Source organism: Macaca fascicularis, chromosome 1 (genome assembly GCF_037993035.2).
Source record: "Macaca fascicularis isolate 582-1 chromosome 1, T2T-MFA8v1.1".
Lineage (NCBI taxonomy): Eukaryota > Metazoa > Chordata > Mammalia > Primates > Cercopithecidae > Macaca > Macaca fascicularis.
The window spans coordinates 140,941,289-140,967,146 of NC_088375.1; the positions used below are offsets into that span (position 1 = coordinate 140,941,289).

A 25,858-nucleotide genomic window follows, 5' to 3' on the forward strand; every position below is an offset into this window, starting at 1 on the left:
CAAAGTACAAAGTAAATATCCATCAGTTCATACTGATATAAATAAATGACTGATGAATAAACAGATGGAGGGGAAAAGACAAATCTTCTGTGCAAAAGAACTTTAAATAAATTATGTAGATACTCCATCATAAAGGATGGGAGCATAACTCCCCTCTCCTTCAGTTTTCGCTATACATAATGACTTCCTTCCCAAGAGTACAGTATAGAAAAAGGAGGAGAAAAAAATACAGTGGAAAAATCTGATAAACACTACTTTAGCCAGGTGACCAAGATCAATGCCAAAAGTGATAAAATCCTGTCGATAACAGATACCCTTGAAATGATGTGATGCAAATGGCATATTGTCTTCCTCCCCAAAACCCGTAACTCCAGTCTAATCATGAAAAAACATCAGACATTTTCCAATAAAGGGGTATCCTACAATATGCTTGACCAGTACTCCTCAAAATTTTCAAAGTTATCAAAAACAAGGGAAGTCTGAGAAAATGTTACTGCCATGTGTCGAAGGAGACATACAACTAAACGTAATATGGAACAAAAAAGGGGCATTAGGTAAAAACTAAGGAAACCTTAATAAACTGTGGCCTTTAGTTAATAATAATGTATCAATATTGGTTCATTAGTTACAACAAATGTACCATACTAAAGTAGGATATTAATAATAGGAGAAACTGGGGCAGAAGGAATAATAAATACCTGCTCAATTTCTAAGTAAATCTAAAAGTGTTCTAAAAAATAAAGTCTATCAATTCAAAAAAAAGTAACTCCAGGCTGATGGCCTCTTACTCTCTGTAGACAAATTTATAGCTTGGTATTATATTTAGGTGACTAAGAGATCTAGGTTAAATATAGATCTTTGTTTCCAACATCCCGGGAAACCTTCTACTCACAAAATAAATTTCTGGCCTTTTGTTTCATGACTCTTTCCTCAGTCCCTAACGTATCTTCTCATCTGACTAGAGTTGGGTCAACTCCACCATGCACTGCCCATCAATTCTGGATACTTGCTCAAAACACCCTTCCATTCTGGCAGGTGATGTCAGCATGGTATGGTGTGTGACAAGTAAGAAGTAGTCCATGGAATCCAGCTAAGACACACGAGCCCTTTACCAACAGGACTCTTAAAATGATGGTGGGCTTTGTGAGATCCATGAAGATGTCATCTCTTCTTAAAATGTCTGATCGGGCCGGGTGCAGTGGCTCATGCCTGTAATCCCAGCACTTTGGGAGGCCGAGACGGGAGGATCACGAGGTCAGGAGATCGAGACCATCTTGGCTAACACGATGAAACCCTGTCTCTACTAAAAAAAAATACAAAAAAATTAGCCAGGCGTAGTGGCGGGTGCCTGTAGACCCAGCTACTCGGGAGGCTGAGGCAGGAGAATGGCGTGAACCCGGGAGGCGGAGCTTGCAGTGAGCCCAGATCATGCCACCGCACTCCAGCCTGGGCAACTGAGCAAGACTCTGTCTCAAAAAAAGAAAAAAAAAAAAAATTCCTGATCAGTTACCTGTATTATTACCCTTAACTCCCATGTAATAATTCAAATATCCACATATTTGTTTTCCCTCTACTAAGCCATCATTAACTCCTTAGAGACAGAGATCATATATTCTATGCTTTGGCATACCTTATACCTATTCCTCTTCTTCCTAATAGAATCCTAATTTTGTTCAGGTCCAATGCACCCAGCTCTGCAGAAGATGTTTTTTGTAGGGTTTCTAGAAAAGCTTTTGCATTCGTGATAAAGAGGCAAACGCTATTGATGTTGTCCCCTGCTTTTTTTTTTTTTTTTTTTTGGCCTTAAATACAAACATGATGGTTAGAACTGCAACTATCACCTTATAACTTCGAGGGAAAGTCCAAAACAATTGCACATGCTGACTCTGAGAGTGTTGATCTCGTGAACCCATGCCAGTGATGGTCTACCTCCAAGTTTCTTGTTACGTAAGACAAGCTATTTGTTTAAGCACCTGACTAAAAAAAAAAAAAATTCAAATTGTGCTCTCAACACCATAAACAGCAATGGTATATGTGACATCAACACTTCAACTTGCTTCTACCCTGGAAAGACTCTGCATACCTCCTGGGCTTTCACAAAAGGATTGGAAAAGAGAAAGCGGATTTGAACACTCCAGGGTAAATCAAGAAGAAAAATTCCTTTAAAAGGATCAAAAACTTCAAACAACCCAAACTCTAAACTTACAGGTAGAGTATATCAGAGCTCAGTATGCCCTAAGTTTAACAAACATCTTTCCAGAGTCCTGGAATCATAAAATACTTGAGGAAAGCCTCTAACATGAAAGACAGAAACCAAAACTGACAAAGAAAAAAAATGCAAACTTGGAGGTTACAATATTATGCAAAGATAAGAAAACTAAACGTAACAAACAAAAAATCTATTTTTTTATTTTTAGTTGACAAGTAGAAATTGTATATATTTATGATATAAAACTATCCTCATAGCAATTTTCAAGTATACATTATTAACTGTAGTCAACATGATGTACAATAGATCTCTTTAACTTATTCTTCCTGCATAACTGAAAGTTTAAGTCTTTTGACAAACATCTTCCCAATTCTCCCCACACCCAGCCTCTGGTTACCACCATTTTGCTCTGTTCCTATGAGATCAACTTCTCTACACTCCACACGTAAGTGAGATGATGTGATATTTGTCTCTCCGTGCCTGGCTTATTTCACTTAACATGAAATCCTGCAGGTTCATCCATGTTATCGTAAATGACAGGATTTCCTTTTTTTCTTTTTCTTTTTTCTGTGACACAGCCCCCAGGAGATCCTGAAAACATGTGCCTGGGATTTCCTTCTTTTTCAGGACTGAATAGTATTCCATTGTGAGAATATATATTTTCTTTATCCATTCATTCACTGATGGACATTTACGTTGCTTCCTGTTTCAGTCCCATTTGTGCTGCTAAAAGAAAATATCTGAGACTGGGTAACTTATAAAGAACAGAAATGTATTTGTCTTCATTCTGGAGGTTGGGAAGTACAAAATCCAGGTGCCAGGAAAATTGGTATCTGATGAAGGCTGCTCTCTGCTTCCAAGATAGCACCTTGGTGCTATGTCCTCACACATCAAAAGGGCAAACAGGAATGGAAAGTGTGAACTCTCTCCTTCAAGTCCTTTTATAAGGGCTGTAATCCCATTCATGAAGGCAGAGCCCTTACAGACTAATCACTTCTTAAAGGCCCCACTGCTTAAAACAGAATGAGCATCCCAAATCTGAAAATCCAAAATCGGAAATGTTCCAAAACCTTTTGAGTGCCAACATGATGCTCAAAGGAAATGCTCATTGGAACAGTTCAGGTTTTGGATTTTCTGATTTGGGATGCTCAATTGGTAAGTATAATGCCAATATTCCAATATCCCCCAAAAAAAAATCACAAAAAAAAAATCTGAAATCCAAAACACTTCTGGTCTTCTCTAACTATTTCAGAGAAAGGGCACTTAATGTGTACTCTTGCATTGGAGATTAAGCTTCAACTTGTATTTTGGAGGGGCCACAAACATTCAAATCACAGCAATTCTGTATCTTGGCTATTGTGAATCACATTGCGAAGAAAGTGGGTGCAGGTATCTCTTCACCATACTGATTTCCTGTCCTTTGGATAAATACACAGAAGTGGGATGCTAGGCCATATGGCAATTCTATTTTTAATTTTGTGAGGAACTGTCATATTGTTTTCCATAATGGCTGCACTAATTTACATTCCCACAAACAATGTACAAGGGTTCCCTTTTCTTCACCTCCTCACCAACATTTATCTTTCCTTCTTTTAGTAATAGCCCCATAACAGGTGTAAGGTGGTATCCGATCGGGGCTTTAATTTGCATTTCCCTGATGATCAGAGATGTTGAGCATTTTTTCATACACATGGTGGCCAATTACACGTCTTCTTTCAAGAAATGTACGCTCAGGTCCTCAGCCCATTTTTTTTAATCAAGTTGTTTTCTTGCTACTGAGTTGTCTGAGTTCCTTACATATTTTGGGTATTAACCCCTTATCAGATGCATAGTTTACAAATATAGTAGTCCCCCTTTATCTACAGGGATACACTCTGTTCTTTTTTATTTTCTTTCTTTTTTTTTTGAGACAGAGTCTCGCTGTGTCATCCAGGCTGAGTGCAGTGGTGTGATCTCAGCTCACTGTAACCTCCACCTCCTGGGTTCAAGTGATTCTTGGAGTAGCTGGGATTACAGGTGCATGCCACCACACCTGGCTAATTTGTGTATTTTTAGTGGAGACGGGGTTTTGCCACGTTGCCTAGGCTGGTCTCAAATCCCTGGCCTCAAGTTATCCACCCACCTTGGCCTCCCAAAGTGCTGGGATTACAGGCATGAGCCACCACACTCAGCCCACAGAGGATACACTGTAAGACCCCCAGTGGATGCCTGAAACCTTGTGTAGTACCAAAGCCTATACGGGTCTATACTGTTTTTCCTATACTTCTATACTTATGATAAACTTCAATTTATAAATTAAGCACAGTAAGAGATTAACAACAATAACTAATAAGAGAACAATTAGAATAATAAATGGTAACAAACATTATGTGAATGTTTATTTCTGAAAATTTCCATTTAATATTTTCACACCACAGTTGACCACAAAAAGCAAAACTGAAGGGGGATTACTGTAATATTCTTCCATTCCCTGGGCTGTCTTTTCACTCTGTTGATTGCTTCCTTTGTTGTGTAGAAGCTTTTTAGTTTGATGTAATCCCTCTTGTCCATTTTGCTTTTGTTGCCTATATTTTTGGAGCCGTAACTAAAAAATCTCTGCCAAGATCAATATCATAGAACTATATTTTCTTCTAGTATTTTTACAGTTTCAGGTCCTATGTTTAAGTCTTTAATCCATTTTAAGTTGATTTTTGTATATGGTGTGACATGAAGGTCTAGTTTCATTCTTCTGGGCTAGGCACGGTAGCTCATGCCTGTAATCCCAACACTTTGGGAGGCTGAGGCAGGAGGATCACTTGGGCCTAGTAGTTCAAGACCAGCCTGGGCAACGTGGTAGACCCCACCTCTATCAAAAAACAAAACACTCATTCTTCTGCATGTGGATATCCAGTTTTCCTCCTCAAAAACCTGTCTTTGATCTATAAAAAGAACCAAGAGAAGATATTGCTCCAAGATACAAGTAGAAAATGCTATTTTAAAATTACATTTAGAAAACAAAACCAAAAAAACACGGCTCTTAGAAATAAAAATAGCAAAAATTAAAAACTTAAATAAGAAATTTCCGTTTCCAGTAATGGAGGGCTAAGTTGTCAACTATCGCTATTTAACTGAACAAAAAATCTGGATGAAATATATTTCAAAAATTTTAAATCATCCAAGAAGACAAGCCAAGAAATGTGAAGTAAGAAGGAGAATCCAGAAAGGTAAAAGAGCACATAAGCTACTCTTGCCCTGAGGATGTCTGCCAATCCTGAAAAATTAGAATCTCTGTTTTGATAATCAGCAAGAGGCACAGGGAAAAAAAATCAAAATCCAACAACCACACAAGAGAACTGCACATCTTAAAACTGGCTTAAGGTAGTCCCGGACCAGTAATCACCCCAAGCAAATGGCAGAAGAAAATACAAATTCTGTACATAAAATAGAACATTGCAACTAACCACGGAAGGATGATTCTCACAGATATCAAGGAAGAAAATGCAAAATGGAAGAAAACAGATGTTAAATGGAAGAGGGTGCAAAAGAGTACTTATCATATGGTATCATGTATATGAAATTTTAAAACCTACAAAAGTAATCAATGGTGATACAATTCAGAATAGTGGTTGGAGGTCAGACGCAGTGGCTCACACCTGTAATCCCCAGCGCTTTGGGAGGCTGAGGCAGATGGATCACTTAAGCCCAGGAGATCCCAGCCTGGGCAATATGGCTAAATGCTATCTCTACAAAAAATACAAATATTAGCCGGGTGTGGTGGCAAGCACCTGTAGTCCTGCTACTCAGGAGGCTGAGGATGGAGGATCACCTGAGTCAGGTAGGTCGAGGCTGCAGTAAGCTGTGATGGCACCACTGCACTCCAGCCTGGGCTATGGAAGTGAGACCCTGTCTCAAAAAAGATAAGAAAGAAAAGGAATTGGCATATATTAAGCACTAAAATTGGCTGAATCAATAGTGGGATTCAATGGCTTGCCATCCCCAGTAAATACTCCCCCAAAAGCAACCATTATAATCTTTTTTTTTTTTTTTTGAGACAGGGTCTTGCTCTATCACCCAAGCTAAAGTGCAGTGGCAGATGACAGCTCCCTGCAGCCTCGACTCCTGGGCTCAGGTGATCCTCCCGCCTCAGCCTCCTGATTAGCTGGGACTACAGGTGCGCACCACCACGCCCAGCTTATTTCTGCTTTTTTTTTTTTTTTTTTGGTAGAGAAAGGGTTTCACCATGTTGCCCAGGCTGGTTTCTCTGGGCTCAAGAGATCCGCGCACCTTGGCCTCCCAAAGCGCTGGAATTACAAGCATGAGCAGCCGCACCTGGCTCCTTATCTATAAATTGGGTATGCAGCAAGGACACAGCAAAAACAAAACAGATATCCTTTACTCCCTAAAAACAACAAAATTATGGTGTGCCAAAAATAGTAAAATCTCACTCTATACACTGATTCTTTTCAAACTATAACAAGTATACAAATACTAGTATTTCCCATCTTTCATGAGATATTTGTAAAGTCTGCTAATTAGTTCTCTATCAAGAACTTGAGGGAAAAAATGCCCCTAATTGCCAAACGTGAATAACTAATTTGGATTCAACATGGACACTTTACATAAACTTTTATCCTTGTTATTATAGATTTTTTTTCTTGGGGTCCAAACAGATTCTAAATGCTGACCCCCACATTACAAAAAGCAGTCAGACATTTTTTTTCCTTGGAGACAGTGTCTCATTATATTGCCCAGGCTGGACTCAAGTTGCTGGGCTCAAGCAATCTTCCTGCCTCAACCTCCCAAATAGTTGAGACTAGAGGGGAGTATCCCCATGCCCAAGTAGGTAACATCTCACAATGCCCGACAGCATCCTCCTATGGTATAAAAGAGGTTTCAAAGAACTAGTCAACGAAAATTCTGTAAAACCAATCATAGAAGTTAATACAACTTATTTTGGGGAAAAAAGGAAAATGCTGAAAGGCACAGATGACAATATTAAAATTATCTGTAACACTAATAGATTATGTTTATTATTTCTAAAGCACAATTTGCAGTTTTAGAGCATTTATCATTGTCATCAATTAGGTGATGTTTCAAATATTCTAAAATATTTTGTTATTAGAATACTCTTAGCATATAAATCAGCTCATGAAACTAGGAATTAAAGCAGAAGTGTGGGAATCAAAACTAACTGCATTTTCCCAGTGAACACCCTCTCACCTCCAGAAAAAGCACTGATACCTAAACTGATATAGAAGCAAAAATATAGTTGTCCACCAGCACTGGTATTCGCCATGGATGTTCAAGTCCCTTATAAAATGGCATGTGGCATAGGGCCAGACACAGTGGCTCATGCCTGTAATCCCAGCACTTTGGGAGGCCGAGGGAGGAAAGCCACTTGAGGCCAGGAGTTCACGACCAGCGGAGCAATGCAGTGAGATCTTGCCTCCACAAAAAAAAATTAGCTGGGTATGATGGCACATGCCTGGAGTCCTAGCTACTTGAGAGGCTGATGCAAGACGATCACTTGAGTCCAGGAGTTTGAGGCTGCGGTGAGCTATGATTGTGCCACTGCACTCCAGCCTGGGTGACACAGCAAGACCCTATCTCTTAAAAAAAAATAAATAGGCCAGGCGCGGTGGCTCACGCCTGTAATCCCAGCACTCTGGGAGGCCGAGGCGAGCAGACCACAAGGTCAGAAGATCTAGACCATCCTGGATAACACGGGGAAATCCCATCTCTACTAAAACTACAAAAACAAAATAAGCCAGGCGTGGTGGCGGGCACCTGTAGTCCCAGCTACTCGGGAGGCTGAGGAGGGAGAATGGCAAGAACCCATGAGGCGGAGTTTGCAGTGAGCCAAGATCACGCCACTGCACTAGAGCCTAGGTGAGAGAGTGAGACTCCGTCTCAAAAAATAAATAAATCTCTGTCTCAAAAAATAAATAAAAATAAAATGGCACGGTATATGCACATAACCCACATAATCTACACACATCCTCCCATATATTTTAAGTAATCTCTAGATTTAAATAATCTCTAGATTTAAGTAATCTCTAGATTGCTTATAATACCTAATACAATGTAAATGGCATGTGTAAATAGTTGTTATGCTGTATTGTTTTTAGATTTGTATTATTTTTATTGTTGTATGATTGTTTTAATTAGTATTTCCAGTCCGTGGTTGGTTGAATCCACAGATGTGGAAATCACTGATATGGAGGGCCTACAGTATAAAGTCACAGATAAAGGGGAAAGAAAAAACAGTATAAACAAGTTGTAGTAATTATATTTAAAAATAAAACTGATTTCAAATCAGTAGCATATTATTAAAGGAAATAACGTCCTTCAAATATTCTTGCATGGGTGATAAAATAAATACACTTTCACCTTCTAAAACCCAGAGGTATTCCCCTCCTGCCACCAAAGTATTCAGAAGCAAGAAGTAATCCTTTCTACCAACAAACTAAGACTTCCTTCTGTGAATTTTTAAATGGTCTGAAAAGTGGGTTGATTATATGCAAATGCATAACTACACACACACACACACACACACACACACACACACACACACATACAGTCACACACATACATGCACACAAAAGGTTCATGAATCAAGCAGCCAGACCAACCTCTTTGCCTGCCTGGTTCCAGTCTACCCTTTATCACTAATTTCAGACATTCTGCACTCAAATTCAAGTCAAACGTAACACTAGACTCAGGTCAGTCCAGCAAACATTTATTAAAGAGCCTAATAATGTCAGGCTCTAAGCCAGGTAGGATAGAGCAATGAATCAGACAATGAATAAGCAATGAGTAAGACACAGTATCTGCCCTCTAGAAACTTCTCAGGAACCCCCACCTGCATAACCCTTCTTATTCCAAAACCTAGGTCAAGTGACAGAGTCTTCCTAAAGATTTTCCTGTGATGTCTAGAATGAAAAGTCATTTTTCACAGCCCTGAAGTCCATCTATTACTTTCTACTTGTTTTAGGGTTGCTTTGAGGCTCATGCTGATATCTAACTGATTCTTTTAGTATGCCCCACAAAGCCTAGCTTAGTGCTGAAGCCATAATAGGCATGAAATAAACATGTGTTGAATGAACAAGCCTCAGTCCTGTTTACATGTTTTAGATGTATTAGACAGACATGGCCTGAATTGAAATATGGAACAGCTTTTACATTCTATAAAACAAAACCTTTATATAACCTTTCCCACCAGTTTTTAATATTCTATAGATATATTCCCCAAGGCAGATTTTTTTTTTTTTGCTATTGAAGTGAAAATGTTTAAAGATTGAAGATTATTAAATAAGACAGCACTTGTTGATATGCACAGACGGTATTTGACAATTATAAGCCATTACTATTCTCTTGCCATATTTTCTCTCTACAAACTAGCTGATAGGGGAAAAACTTGGTAGAGCAAGTATTTTTTACATTTCCAGCCAAAATCATATTTTATAGGTTTATAGGGTGGGGGAAGGAGAAAGAGCAAATATTTTAAGAAAAAGGCAGGGAAAGCAAGTGGAAGTAAATGGAGTATGAGCCGCAATGCAAAGGAGATACTGGTTAGAGGCAGCTCTCCAGCTTCCAACTTATTATAGTCATTACGGAATGGTGACATAAACAGATATCTTGATACCTCTCACTCATCCTCCTTAACTAACAGCAGTAACATCTGTAATACAATGTTGAACACAACAATTTCTGCCAACAAAAGGGAATGTAAGATGTAAGTATTTATATCATGACAATTTCCCTAAGATTTGAATGCACAAGAAATAACTATAATATAAGGTGGTAGTCCCATAAGAAAGATAATATCCAGAATGGATAGTCTGGAGGCATGGGGTTGATAGGAATTGGTCAACAGAGGGCATTCTGGGCAGTAGTATCAATGTAGGGGAGTATTTTGGAGTTAGTAAAGTAATATCACCTCAAAGCAACTCCACCTTTTGTCAGGGCAGGGCCAATATCATAAGCCTTCATAAATCTCACCAAACATAACAGTGCTTCCCATATAATAGACACAAAATAATTATTGTATTTTTAAAACAAAACTGAATTCCTACAGCAGTTTCATGGCCTTTCATTTACTTTTGGAGAAGCAATTCAGTTTACATTAATAATGAATTTTCTTTGTCAATCTCCTCTAGACAAGCACCCTCTAAAAAATGTGAAATAAAATTAAAGTCAATATTATAGACAGTCCCAGCTTCTTGGGAGCTTAAGGCAGGACAATTGTGGAGCGCAGAGTTCAAGACTGGCCTGAGAGTATAGCAAGACCCTATCTCTAAAAATATACATATATATTACAGATATGGTCTAACCAGTAGACTATGAGACCCAATTCCTTTTCACAGATAAATCTATTAATGTGGCCTAAGATTTCATCAATTACTTAGGCAGTCACATTACCAAGCTATCAATCAAGTAAATTCACCAGAAATTACCTGTAGGTCTTTTCTTCCCCATCCTTTCACCATTTTACTTGATAAAAATGTTTAACCCAAGTAATAAAACTTAACTTTATAATTTTGGTTTCAGCTTTAGACTTTCTTGAGCTGTTATCTAGATCACCTAACCTATCATCACCTACAAAGGCTTTGAGAACCCTAAAGATACACTTGCTAATTAGTCACTAATACTCTGGGTAATGCAATCAACTATCAATGCAATTGGAAAAAACATGCATGATCACCTACAAGCATTGTTTTGGTCAGTGAAAACAAAGATGAATCCAGTCTTTCTACACTCAAGGACAATCTAGTCACTTACAATGTAAATTTAAGTCCTATATAAAGTGCTAAGAAGTCAAGATAATGATGCATTAAAAGGTTAAGATTGAGGGTAATACATAAATTATCCACCTAATCTATCACTCAACCCACATTTTTCAATGTCTTCCAAAAAGATATAAGCTTTGTCAAATGCATTTAGTTAATAATACGATGAAGGCTGGGCACAATGGCTCATACCTATAAACCCAGCACTTTGGGATGCTGAGGTGGGCAGATCACAAGGTTGGGAGTTCGAGACCAGCGTGGCCAACATGGTGAAACCCCGTTTCTACTAAAAATTCAAAAATTAGTTGGGCATGGTGCTGTGCATCTGAAATCCCAGCTACTCAAGGGGCTGAGGTGGGAGAATGGCTTGAACCTGAGAGGCTGAAGTTGCAGTGACCCGAGATCGTACCACTGCACTCCAGGTTAGGCAACAGAAGACACTCTGTCTCAAAAATAATAATAATATAAATAATATAATGAAAATAACAATGGCTTTTAAATTATACATTCTTAAACTAAGGACCAAAGATTATATCGACCAGGAAATTAAGGCATAAAAAAATTTATATGCACTTATAAATTAAATCAGGTATTTGAATCCATCTTCTAACTACCAGACTTATCCAGCATTTCCCTTGGGTAGCAAAATTTTCAGTAAATCATATGTATGTGAGGTGCTCAGCCATATATTTTTTTTCATATCTATACACACATTCACAACCCATACACAGATTTTTGTCTGTCGAACTTTAACCAGGTCCTCAAAAAACTAAAAACCTATTTCTTAATAAGTAAAACTTATTTACTAAACATAGGTCTTTTTCAATCTCTAATTTCCCTGTTTAAAAAAAAAGCAAATAATTTCAAAATCTGTGCTTTGTGAAATTATTAATTCATATTTGGCTCTCTATCTGATCCATCCATTCTTGCTATGTAAGAAAGAAATGAACATAGTAAGCAATGCCTAAGATGCTACCGTGCATCCTGAAGAAGTGAACACAGTATCATCTCTTTCTTTGGTATTACCCAGAATACAATGCAAAACTGTGACTGTAGTATACATTCACCAACTTATTTACTCATTTGGAACACTAGAAATCCTTGTAAGCACAGTTCAAATTTATTACAAGTTAATTCATATCCCCTAACAACTACACAACCAAAGTCTGACACGACCTACTTAGCATATCACTAAAAAAAAGTCCCCCAAAGTCAGTATTAGAGTCGTTCTACTGAATTCCTTTCTTTTCTCAAATTTAACATAAGACTTAAGAAGCATTAAAACAGCAAAAAAAAAAAAAAAAAAAAAAAAAAAAACTCCAATGATTGTTACAAGAAGCAGACTTAGGTTTAAGTGCATGGCTACATATCATTTTTCTGTAACAACATATTCTCAATAATTAACTCTTTGGGACAGTAATGTGATTCTAAACATGAAATAATAGGATAACTGGTTTCTAAATCCAAAATTTCAAGAGAATTTCCCAACCTCGAATTCCTCAATGGCAAGAGCACAGTACAGGTGTTTGTATTACATTACAATCCATTGGAAGTACAATCCTTTTTCAAAACTGAGAACAGTAAAAATAGGAAGCATACTCAAATTTTCCTAAGGTTTTTTCTAGTCCCAACAACAGTCCTCTACACCAAGTTCTGCTTATCTAAGTTTTAGACACCAAGTTGGTATTAGTTGATTCTACATTACTTAGTTTCTAATAAATGTTTCCCTCAAGATATTTTAAAAATCTTAAAATATGGAGATGTGCTAAATGTTAAGAGAAAAATTAAAAATCTTTTTTCAGAATTTCCAAAGGACACAAAACAAATTTTAGTTAGAACAAAAATTCCCATCTCTTCTACAGTTTATCTTTTCAGATTGCTGAGAAACTATTTAAATGCTGAAAGTAAATAACCAAATTACAGGAGACAGCAGAGAAATGGAATAGTTTCCTTATGTAGTACCATAAGTTTAAAAAAAAAACTTTAAAATAACATTTTATTATTCACTAAAATAATGTTTTCCCTTAAAACTGTTATTCTTTAGTGTGATACAAGGTGAATTTTTTTTTAAACCTTAAGAGTTAAATCTAAATAACATGCCTCCACTGTTTTCCTATGTTTACTTTTTAAAAGTATTCTACTTACATTTTAATTTCCTTTGAAGCACGAGTCATTTAAACAGGCAAAAATTAAAACATTTTGTAATTATAAAAATGGATGAATGCACTCTGGTAAGCATGAAAAAATTGAAAAAATGGAAATAAAACTATACCGATTTCCTTTCATTGATAATTCACTATAATCAATTACAGAATGCACAAAGTGTAAGGAAAAAAAGGCCAATAATGCCTGAGAAACTAACCAATGTAAAAGGATTAAACTTTACATAATTCTTTTCCACACAATCCTCCCCAATATAAGAACAATTAATGCTATCTAAGAAACAGAATGAAGGGGCTAAGGTATTTTCTCTTGGGTGGTGTGTTTACAGACCGGGTAAGCATTTGTCCAGAATGTTGCACAAGAGATTCCTGGCTAGCTAAGTAAGCGTTCACTAGATGGACTCTAAAGTGTCACAGTTCTAAGATTCCCAATCTATGAGTAGACGAGAAAAATAAGAAAACATTTTGCCTTTCAATTAACCGATCGGCTTTCACTCCCACCCTAGCCGGGCACACACATACTCAAAAGTTACTTCTCCCCTTTATCTGCAGTGATTTCACGAGATCCTCGCGAACAAAAGGCACGGAAAACAGGCACAGGTGGAATAAAAAGGGGAGTGGCTGAGGCCAGGCGGCTCTCGGAACAGCGCCCCCACGCACCCAGTTCCCCCGGCCGCACCTGAGAAATCACAGCCCTCTACACCTCCACCCTTCCGCGCCGGCGCCAGGGGCAAATTCTCCGACCTATTACCCTCCGCCCGTACCTTGGCCAGACATTGGGCATTGTCTGGAGCCTCCTGTGCCAAAGAACGGCAGGGAGGAAAGGAAAGGAGAGAACGAAGGAGAAAGAACAAGTGAGAATAAAGAACGGAAGGGGAAGTAAAGCAACAGGGAAACCGTACGCTCCTTTTGGCAAAATTAGCTTCCTGAATTAAATCACTCGATTTAATTCAGCCCCCAAAACCAAGCCATCAGCCCAAAGGCTGCAGCCGGGGTTGGCCAAACCGGAGTCCCTCGAAGCTGTGCCCGCCCGAAGCACAGAAGCAGAGAGAGGGAAATGGGAGTGTGGGCTGGGCCTGGCTGGCCCGAGGCCGGGCTCCGAACAAAGCCGCCTGGGTCCCCATACCTGGGGCGAGAGCTCTGGGCGGCGCCTCCCCGCTCCCCGCTCCCCGCGCCGCCCCAGCCGGGCGACGCCCTAGCCCCGCGGACCTGGCCCGGGCGAGGGATCGCGGCCGGTCCCCTCCCCGCCCTCGAACAGCGCCCATTGGGGACAATGGGCCCCCTCCCCCGCCTCCAGGAGAAGAGATACAAAGGGAGAGACGAGCCGCCGGGCGCGAAGCCAGGCGTCGGGAAAGTGAAGGCGGAGGAGGAAGGGACAAGAGGGGATCACGGCGGACGCAGTAGCCCGCGGGCTGCTCCCCCGGCCGTCCCGGGCGCCGCCCGAGCCGCACCACGGTGGCAAAGGCGGGGGCACGGACTAGCGGCCCCCTAGACCCCCGACCGAGAAGGGAAGAGGAGTCTGCACACAAAGAGGAGCGAGACCCTCACCCTCCGCCAGCGCCGTACCAAGGACCGCGGTGCGCGCTCTCACCGCCGAAGGTCCGCGGCGCCCGCCCAACCCGCGCTTCTCAGGGGCCGGGGTCCATGCGGGGCGCCCCTTTCCCCCACTCACCCACAGCTCTGTGCCCCAGCTCATGGCGGAACTTGAGGCGACTCTGGCCGTCTGGCGTTGCCGCTGTCCGTCCGTCTGTCGGCTCTGCCGTCAGTCGATCCGACCTCTCACTCCCTGGCCGGCGGGCTAGCAGCTCAGCGGGTCTGCCTCGAAAGGTGCCGCCACCGCCGGGCTCCCCAGTGAGTGAGAAAGACGCGACTGGTGAAGGCGCCGCCGCCGCCGCGTCCCCGCCTCCCCGAGCTGGGCGGGAGGGGGCCGGGGCCGAGGGGAGGCGGAACGCGGCGCGGGGAGGGGGCGGGGCGCAGTGCATCCTGGGATCGGGGAGGACCTGGGCGCCCCTGGCCACCGCCGCCGGGGTCCCCCAGCGGGCACCTGGTCACCCTCGCTGGCCCCTTTCGCTCGTCGAGTCTCCTCCCGCCGGTACCCCGCAGCTTGGACTGCCTCCGCTCCGCCGACACTCGCACCCCGTTTCCAAGATAGAAAGGGAGAGAAGGGAAAAGATCCCACCGCCGCTATTATCTCATTCCTCCTCTGCGCTGAGCCCCTTTAGGTGAGGCAATTTCAGTTACCTGCCTTTCCTGCCTCTTGTCTCCTCCACGCGGGAGAAACCTTGACAGGGAAGCGTCATCCAAATCCTAGAGTTTAGATTGAGGAGAGTTGTGTTTTATTTTTTTAAATCTTGATGCTTAAGGTGATCTTTCGAGCCTGATGCTTTGACATGACGATTATTGGGGACCACCAAAATGTGCACAGGTTGAACATCAAATGTGAATGCAACATGTCCCCGATTCTGTCTTTAAATGTTTAATTTTATAAATTCTGTCAGGAAATTATAAAAAGAGGCAGCTCTTCCAGTAATCATTTGGGGATGTTGCCAAGGCACGAGATGGAAGACGTGGACAAATGTGAGCCGAGCTGTCACCTACCGAAGATGAGAAGGCAGCTTGCCCCATCTCTGGAATGGGCACCTCGTGGGTGGGGGTTGGATGGGAGCCAGATTTTTCTCTGGTAGTGTAAACAGCCTATTAGGAACTTCAGATCTCTTTCACGTCCCGGTATCGGAACCTTGGAGGCAGGTCCACTACTTCCTTTTTTCTCTATGGAGCTACTTCTTGGCCTATCTCCATGGGAAGGCTGTTAGCTAGCTTGGCTGGTGCTACTAGATATCAAGTACGCTGAGCAACTCCCTAACATATGCTTTAGTATTAATAGCTTGTCTCCTAAAGCAAGCAAGCGCACACACACACTTCAAAGCAGTCAACTAGTAGAGTACTCCTCAGTGCGTCATGACAGCTGGGTGTTTTAGGAAGCTCTCCCAACGGGTTCTTTGTCAGCATTGAAACTCCTCCCCTACCTGGCCTGCACAGGTGTTCCAACCTCTTCCGCTTAATCCGTGTCCTTGCCTAGCTGCGCTCCCTCTTGGAGTTGAGGCCAACAGCCAGACAGCCCAGTTGCTAATCTTCCTAAATTTTCTGCTCTCCTTCCCTGAGGCCACTTTAAGCATACGAATGCCCTCTTCCAAGTGGGTTATAGACAATTTTTAAATGCTTAAGTTTGTACCATGCAGTGAAAAGCCTGTGAAGCATTGAACAACAGTTTCTAATATTTTTCCACATTGCCTCTATTCCAAAAGAATTTCTTCGTTTATTTATATCACCTAACATTGTTAACCGCCTCTCCTATCACTTCCTCTCAATCCCTGGAATCATGAATGTATTTTGCAATTGCAAGTAACACTAATTAGTAAGGGAAAATGGAATGGAAATGGAATTTTTTATTTTTTATTTTTTTTGGACGGCTTTTCACTCTGTCGCCCAAGTTGGAGTGCAGTGGCGCGATCTTGGCTCACTGCAACGTCCACCCCCCAGGTTCAAGCAATTCTCCTGCCTCAACCTCCCGAGTAGCTAGGATTACAGGCGCCCGACACCACGCCCAGCTAATTTTTGTGTTTTTAGTGGAGACGGGGTTTCACCATGTTGGGCTGGTCTGGAACTCCTGACCTCAAGTGATCTGCCTGCCTCAGCCTCCCAAAGTGCTGGGATTATAGGCGTTAGCCACTGTGCCCAGCCAGGAAATTGATTTATTAAATGAGTATCTCATTATTTAGCAGCACAGCAATACCAAGATTTATTATATCTAAGTATTGTCATAAAAGCTAAGACCTATAGAGTATAATTTAAACCGAAGTTAAAGAATTTATCTCTTTTTTTTTTTTTTTTTTTCTGAGACACAGTCTTGCTTTGTTGCCCAGCAGTGCAGTAGGGCCATCTGGGCTCACTGCAACCTTCGCCTTTCCGGCTCAAGCAGTTCTCCTGCCTTAGCCTCCCAAGTAGCTAGGATTATAGGTGCTCGCCACCACACCTGGATAATTTTTTGGATTTTTTTGTAGAGATGGGGTTTTGCCATTGTTGCCCAGACTGGTCTTGAACCCCTGGGCTCAAGCGATCCAACCCCCTCAGCCTCCCAAAATTTTGGGATTACAGGCCATGAACCACCACACCCAGCCAGGATTTCTCTTTTAAAGTAAAATAATCTACTGTTCACATTAAAATTCCCAACCGTGCTGTTTATGTAATTTCCCAATAGAACATAAAGCTCACCTCCTACATGAAGATTTTTTCTTCTTTCAAGGTTCTGAAGCAGGATTCCACACTTAAAACAATTCATTTCTCTTCAAAAAGCTCAATTTGGGGGTTATCAAGGGTTTTCTTATTTGTTTTTGTTTTGAGACAAAGTCTCCTGTCATCCAGGCTGGGCACCATCATAGCTTACTACAACCTCGACCTCCCAGACTCAAGTGATCCTCCCACCTCAGCCTCCTGAGTGGCTAGGACCACAGGCACACAACCACACTTGGCTAATTTTATTTTGTTTTATTTATTTATTTATTTGGGAGAGACAGAGGTCTCACAAGGCTGCCTGGGCTGGTATCAAATTCCTGGACTCAAGTGATCCTCCTACCTCAGCCTCCCAAAGTGCTAGGATTACAGGAGTGAGCCACTGCACCCAGCCCTGCATCAAGTTTAATATTCAAATTTAAATAAAATTTCTGTTACCCTCCATTACTATAAAATTTTTAATGTAATTCATATTGCCACCTTAAATAGATAATATCTTCTAAAGAATTATTTGTAATTTATAAAATTCTTTCATGACATTAAAAGTCACTGGTTCAACAATGTTTAAGCAAAAATAATTAAAAAGTGAAAACTTTCACAATAAAGAAATAAATGTTTAGTGTTATATTTTGTTACAAGAATAATAAAGATTAATCAGATTTCAAAGTATTTCCTATTAGAACAAATCTTCTCTAAAATAGCATATAGGCATTCAGCCAACAAACATGCAGAGATATTTTACATACACATAGTCACATACACAAATATATATTATCAGTATGGCAGTTTATAAGACTATGATTTTTCACATAATCAAAATCATTTTGGCACTAAATTACTTTTACAGATAATTTATTCTTTATAGACTCATGACAAGGCATTTTGTAAGCAGTTCAAACACAGAATTTTTATCTCTAAAAATGTTAAAACTGGCCAGGTACAGTGGCTCATGCCCATAATCCTAACACTTTGGAAGCCTGAGGTGGGAGGATTGCTTGAGGTCAATAGTTTAAGACCAACCCAGCCAACATAGCAAGACCCCATCTCTTATTTTAAAAGATTAAAGTAAATTAAATTTAAAATGTTAAAACATAACTTTCAGAATCTTGAAAGAAATATCTCTTTATTATAGTAGAAATCTAATATTAATTTATTCCAGATGCTACCTCTATATCATAATTTGAATCATTAAATATAAAAATCTTCAAACCAATTATACTTTTTTGCTACTTGACCTATCTTGGCAATCACCACATAGTTTTGATTTCATATTGCATAATTTATAAGGTAATAATACTAAGAAAAAATCAAGAAAATGATATTATTCTATTTTCTCCATATACAATGAAGCTACTCTACAAGTAAACTTGAAAGGGCCTAAATTACAAAGGTGCTTTAGCAATTTAAACAATTATTACAATGTCTCTTTTTATTATGAAAAATAACTTACTGAATGCATTTTCGCTTCAGGCATATCATAGAACTCTGGTCTATAATAGTCCCTTAAAGTGTTATGTTTTCTTTTGCATATATTATGTAGTAATTCAAATGCAAGTTCCTTTTATAATTTCTTTATGTTATAAACATTTAACTAATGCCCTTTCTGGTTTCGAATATTCCCTTCATGAATCCTTTGTTAAGGCAAAATATGAAACAAAGTTTTTCACTGCTGCATTCTTGGATATATAATAATTTACTAGTCCAAGTACATCAACTTTCAACCATAAATCAATCCCATGTCATTTGCAAATCTTAAGACTTTGTCTTAAAATTAAAGCTACAGAGACAATGTCCAGAAATAAAATTATCCTTCAAGTAGCTAGGCCAGAACAATCAAGCTAAAACTACCTTAAGGAAGAAAATCAAAGAGCAGTACCATTTTAATGTTTCAAAAATGGGATCACACTAGCATGCTGAGTCCATGCCAGCCAAATGAAGAATGGCACTGGCTAGTTAATAGTCATCACTACTTTCTGTACTGCCAGTTTTCCAACCCAAGAATTGGAAGAAATCCAAAACTTCAAGGGCATTGCTCAAGGTGGCTCACTGAAGAAAAAGAGAAAGAGAGAAGGAAAGAAAGTGAGAGGGAGACAGAGAGGCCATTTTATGTTTTTTGGAATTCTACTCGCCATTATTGAATCTAGTTAAAGCATTTCATGTAATTGCTCCAGTGAAATGTGGAAAAACAAAAGAAAATTCAATATAAATCAAATGGAATAGATGTGTTTAAAGAGGTAACTTATGTCTACTTTTCTACGTTGGTTGGATTTTTCCCACTGCATTATGATAGAACTGTGTAACTTTAAAAATGTTTAGGTATTTGTTTATATTAAATTTTCTTCAGGGCAGGAGACCTGGTAGAACAAAAGTTATAGTTTTCTCTAGGTGTTGGTTGTACTTTCCCAAACCCATTCAAAATTTATATTAATTTCTTAAAGTATTCCTATCTTTTTTCTTGTTGTTGAGTTTTGTTTGGAAATTTTTTTGGCATGTGATAAAAAATTTCAAGATATGCACACCAGTTAACAAAGAACGAACATTCTCTGTTTTCTTTTTATGAAAACCAGACAGGTACATCATGTGAACTCATAGAAATAAAATCAGCTTGTACAGATTCAAAAGAATAAATTGCTAAATTTTCAGGAATTTTGCAAACAGTTTGTTAAAAAATGTTAGCTTGATAGCAGTCATGGTAAGAGTATTTATAGCGTGGGAATTAGCAAATGCTTCAAATCAGGGCTTTTTCCCTGGAGCGCTGATTGTTAAATATAAGCATACCACTGTCTAAATCCTATGTAGATTAGCCGGGAAGGAAATGAAAATGTACTATAGCTACAATTCTGAAATGAAATGATAAATTTTAATTTTATTGAGTCCATTCAGACATTGTCTGGGATACTCAGGGTCTAATACAAGTTCTTTTTCATCTCTTATGTAACAGAATCATATCCATTGCCGTAATCTTTGCCTCTACTATCTTCATAGTAGAATTCTAACATTTGTAATTCTTTGTCATTTGATATTTATTATAATATTGTTGCAGGCCGAAAGAGTGAGGTTTGTGATCAACTCAGTATGCCACTGGAGGCTATATGAGTAAACAGCAGACTGTTCCCATGAAAGCAAGTTGTTGGCAAACTGACAAACTGTGTCTGCCGCCCAGAAGGAATGCTGAGGGCAGTCACGCCCCAGGCACAAGTGTTTCTTGTGATTAGGCACATCTGAAGCCTGTTAGCAATAATGTGAACCTGTGATCAATTAAGTAGCCGACCAATCGTTACCTCCCGCTCCCTGCTCTTTCTACCCAATAAATATGAGGGGCTGTAGAAGCTCAAGGTGGCTGCCTTTGCTCAGTAGAAGCAGAAGGCCTCTTCCTCCCCGGACCCCTTCTTTAAGACAGTTTCTTTTGTTTTAAGTTTTCATTTCTTGTTCATCCTCCTTCATTCAGTCCTGTGGTAACCATGGCAAACTGTAGCATAATATGTTGTTATTGATTTACTTAAAAGATAATAAACCACAATTCTGCATCTTTCATGTCAGAATTTTTCACCATTTAAGTAAATGCTCAATAATTTTTTATTGATAATAGAAATGATTTAAATAATCAATCATGAGCACTTACCTCTAGGCTGGTTCTCCTTATCCTTATCCAAATCCAATCAGCTAAGATTTTAATGTTGATTTTAAAGACTAACATGGCTCAGACTAGATATTTTAAATTCTTTAAAAGTAATACACATAGTCTACTATGTGTAAATTCAAGATTTGGTGTTTTGGTTTCTTTCTTTCTTTCTTTCTTTTTTTTAAGAGATGGGGTCTTCCTCTATTGCCCAGGCTGGAGGGCAGTGACGTGAAGCATAACATCATATTTCACAGCAGCCTTAAACTCCTGGATCTCAATTCCTCCTCAAACTCAAGTGATCCTCCCACCTCAGCCTCCTGAGTAGCAGTGACTACATTGCATTCCACCAAATCTTGCTAATTTCTTGTGTTTTTAGAAAGAGGGTGTCACTATTTGTTCAAGCTGCTCTCAAACTTCTGGCCTCAAGCTTATTTTTTAATTTCGGTGGCCACTTCACTGTAACAATACAGGTTTATCCCATGAGATAAAACAGCAAGTTAAATCCACTTATGTTGAAGTAAGCCAACAGATACCTAATTTAAATTAAACTCAGAGAATTTGGCTTTAACCTAAAGGGCTTGGTTTTAAAATTATAACCTAGGTCGTCTCAAAAAGAGGGCATTTTACAGACTATCAGTTGGAATAACTTCTGATGCATCAAAATTTTGTATAGGACTGCCAGATTAAATATTCAGACTCCCACTTAAATTTGAATTTCAGATATTACAAATATTGCATGGAATATACTTACACTAAAAACTATTTATTATATATCTGAAATTCAAATTTAACTAAGCATGCTATATTTTAATCTGGTAACACCAAGTATTCTTACATTGAACACCCTAGATCGGAGAGTCTTAACCCGATGAATTTAGACCACATATTTGAGGGCCTTGCTGAATACATGAAATTAGATATAAAAGATTTTTAATAAATGCATCCATAGCTTTTAGTGGGGAACAGAAGCATAGCTTTTTATTAGTAGCTTTTAATGAGGCATTTGCTTCAAAATCTCTTGGAGAGCCTTTTAAAAATTAGTGACTTACAAGATTCAGAACAGTAGTAAATGATGCTGTCACTTCTGTTTAAAAGAGAATTTTTACTCTCTGTATGCACAGAATACCTCTGGAAGGAAACACAAGGAACTGGAAGTAAGTACAGCCCTCTGGACAGGGGAACTAGGAGACTGGGATGATTTTTTTTAAGAGTCCTACTTTTCACTACTTCTCTTTTGTACATTTAATTTTATTACATTGTCCATATTTTATCTATCTAAAGACAGTTTAAAATTACAAAAACCAACAATGCCCAGGCCTCACTGTAGGCCTATTAAGTCAGAATTTCTAAATTTCCAATGATTAAGCCATAATGTTTGCATGTATTTTTGTTAACTCCACAGTATATTTTAATTATACATGAATATCACACACATTACTCTGTGGAATTTGCCAAATAAAACAGCAAACACAAACAAACACACCACAAACTCACAGGAACACCATTCCCTGCATCTCCCAGGAAAGACCCAGAAAATAAATTACTCACTTCAAGCAAGGCTGGAGAGGTTCTGTTTAAGGAGTCCTGTGCGGTGAGTTCAAACAAATCTCCGCTTAGGTGTGGTGAGACAGGAAGCTGCTCAGTGTTTAAGCTGAAGACTCAGGAAAGGGGACTCTTAATTAATGTTTTTGGCCACCAGATTACACGGAAGGGTAATTGAACATTTGCTTATCCACCTATTAAGTAACCTGCCTCTTCTGTGCTTCTAGTGGGTGGGTCCCGGAGTAACAAGGATCTGCTACCCCTGGAAACTCTTCCTAGTGTTGTGCCATCATAGCAATTTACCCAGCCTGCTTCAAGGAGACACCCTGCCTGTTCACAATTTATCTCATCTTCACTATTACTCAAATGTCATTTAAGGCCAGGTGCAGTGGCTCATGGCTATAATCCCAGCACTTGCAATGCCAAAGGCAGGAGGATAGCATGAGTCCAGGAGGTTGAGACCAGCCTGGGCATCATAGTGAGACCCTCCTGTCTCTACAAAAAAATAAAAATATTAGCCAGCCATGATTGCATGTGCCTATAATCCCAGGTGCTCAGGAGGCTGAGGTGGGAGGACTACTTGAACCCAGAAGGTTGAAGTTGCAGTAAGCTGTGATCATGCCACTACACTCCAGCCTGGGCAACAGAGCGAGACCGTGTCTTTAAAAAAAAAAAAAAAAAAAAAAAAAGTTTCATTACATGTTAACGGAATGACTGACTGCAGTACTTCAGAATTCAGTCTGCAAAGAGAGAACATGCCCAGCAGAGTAACCTAGAACACTTCCTGGATCATTGTCCTGGAGTTAACCTGAAGAAGTGGTGTCTCTTGCGTACCCTTCTCTCCATTTCAGCAAAAATGGCGGGAAAGAATTTCTTCACAAGCAAACATACAATCTGAGAAAAAACAAATTTTTATTCCCTGTTCTTAGTATCCTATTTCTGGTTCCTGTGTCCAGAAGAAAGGAATGCCACAAGTTACATGACTGCAAGCAATAGTAAACAAGTGTATTTCACAGTTTAATCTAAGATCTACCTGGAGTTGAATTTTATGAAAATACAGAGTTTCCGGTGGCTCACGCCTGTAATCCCAGCACTTTGGGAGGCCGAGGTGGGTGGATCACGAGGTCAAGAGATCAAGACCATCCTGGTTAACACAGTGAAACCCCGTCTCTACTAAAAATACAAACAATTAGCCGGGCGTGGTGGCAGGCACCTGTGGTCCCAGCTACTTGGGAGGCTGAGGCAGGAGAATGGTGTGAACCCAGGAAATGGAGCTTGCAGTGAGCCGAGATTGCACCACTGCACTCCAGCCTGGGCGACAGAGTGAAACTCTGTCTCAAAAAAAAAAAAAAAAGGGGGGGGGGGAAAGAAGAAAAAAAAGAAAATGCAGAGTTTCACAGTTAATACAGTGAAGTTTCTAGAACATATATAAGACTATCTTCACAACTCTGGTATAGGCAGAGGTTTTTAAAACAAAGTACAAAAAGCATGAACTAACCATAAAGGAAAAAATGGACAAAATGAGTAAATTAAAATTTACCAGAAAGTGCTTTTAAGGGAATGAAAAGACAAACCCAGAATGGGAAAATATATTAATAATACATATACCCAACAAAGGGCTCATATCTAGAATATATAAAAAGTTTCTACAAAACAGTAAGATAGACCACATGGTGGAAAATTGGCAAAATACATGAATCAACACTTACATAAGAAAATATATTCAAAAAGTGTTTAACGTTATTATGTATGAGAAAAATGCACATTAAAACCCCACTGAAATATCGCTACATGTCTATCAGAATGGCTGACATAGAAAAGATCGACAACACCAAGTATTAGCAAAGACATGGAATGATGGAAATTCTCACACACTGCTAGTGGAAGTGTAAATTGATACAACTTTGAAAAACTATTTGGCAATATTGCATACTATGCAATACAAAAATTCTACTCCTAGATATATACTCAAATGCCATATGTTCTTATGTGCACCAAAGGCACATGCAAGGATGTTCATCACAGAAAATTATTTATAATAGCTAAATACTGGAAACAACCCAGATTTCCAATAGTAGAATGGATAAATAGTGGTATATTCATATAATAAAATTTGTTAACCACAAGGGAAAAGAATGAAATATACCTACAAGCAAAAATAACAAAAATATTGAGTGAAAGAAGCCAGACATAAATGATATATAATAACACTTAAAAACTTTCTCAAAATAGGAAAACCTAAATTATAATGTTGGAAGTCAGGATAATGGTTACCTCTGGGGAGAAGGGAGAAGGTAATGATTGGGAGAGAACACAAGGGAGTCTTCTGAGATGCTGGTAATGTTCTTTCATTTTATCTAGGTGATGCTTATACAGGTGTTTTCACTTTGTGATGATGCCTTAAACTGACAGTGCTTTCTGCATTTTACTGTACATATGTTATACTCCAAATTTTCAGAAAGCGTATTTTTAAAAAAGACCTGATCTCTTTGGGATACCTATTTACCTTGTAAAATGCCTGGTTTCCAAGAGGAATGTTAGATCATTGACAATGTCTTTCAATTTTCACAGAGCTTTTTATAAATATGTCCACTGAATAACATGTTGTACCTATGTAAATCATTATTAAACTTGGAGTTTAATCATTGCATTAGTTTTGACTGCCATCTAATGGCAAGAATACTGAACTATCTAGAAGTAAAAAGAACCAGTCTCGCTGCAGTAAGCAAAAGAACATTGACTTTGGCTACAATTTGCAGGACTGTTTTACAGTAGAATTTATTGTCTGCACTCAGTGTAAATATTAGGACATCATGCAAATATTACGTATTCAATTAGGATTGTTAAATCTGAAATAAAACAGAATTTTTCATTTCTTTGTGTAAGAAGTTCATGACCTTACTGTAATTTTCATTCTTTCTTTGACCACACATTATAGTCCTTTCAGATTACAGCCCACTTAGTACAGCAAATATTAGGCAGTAGCACAATATGTAGTCCTTTTACCATGAAAGTCCAAAAGGAGAAATAGACTTAATATATGTAATTCAATTCCTTTCCATATAATCAGTGCTCAGTACAAAGCATTGGATTAATGTGCTGCTTAAAGCATTCTACTTGGACCCTAGTTTTTCAGTGGGATTTTGAAAGTAGGGGCCTGTGTGGCATGCTGCTATACTCTGACCTAGAAGTTACACGCATTGTGATGAAATCTACAACCAAAAGAGAAAGTTGGCTGGGCATGGTGGCCTACACTTGTAATACC

At 39.3% G+C, this 25,858-nt stretch overlaps 1 protein-coding gene across 14 annotated transcripts in view; it reads right to left on the reverse strand.

The window, feature by feature from the left end:
- Positions 1-15,011, reverse strand: part of FNBP1L (formin binding protein 1 like) — a 106,542-nt gene extending 91,531 nt beyond the window's left edge. For all 14 annotated transcript variants that reach the window (XM_045367052.2, XM_074001306.1, XM_074001327.1 and 11 more), the window contains exon 1: positions 14,812-15,011. In XM_045367052.2, the coding sequence (XP_045222987.2) occupies positions 14,812-14,835 (24 nt within the window). In that variant the 5' untranslated portion in view covers positions 14,836-15,011. The remainder of the gene's footprint in view (positions 1-14,811) is intronic.
- Between the last annotated feature and the right edge of the window lie 10,847 nt (positions 15,012-25,858).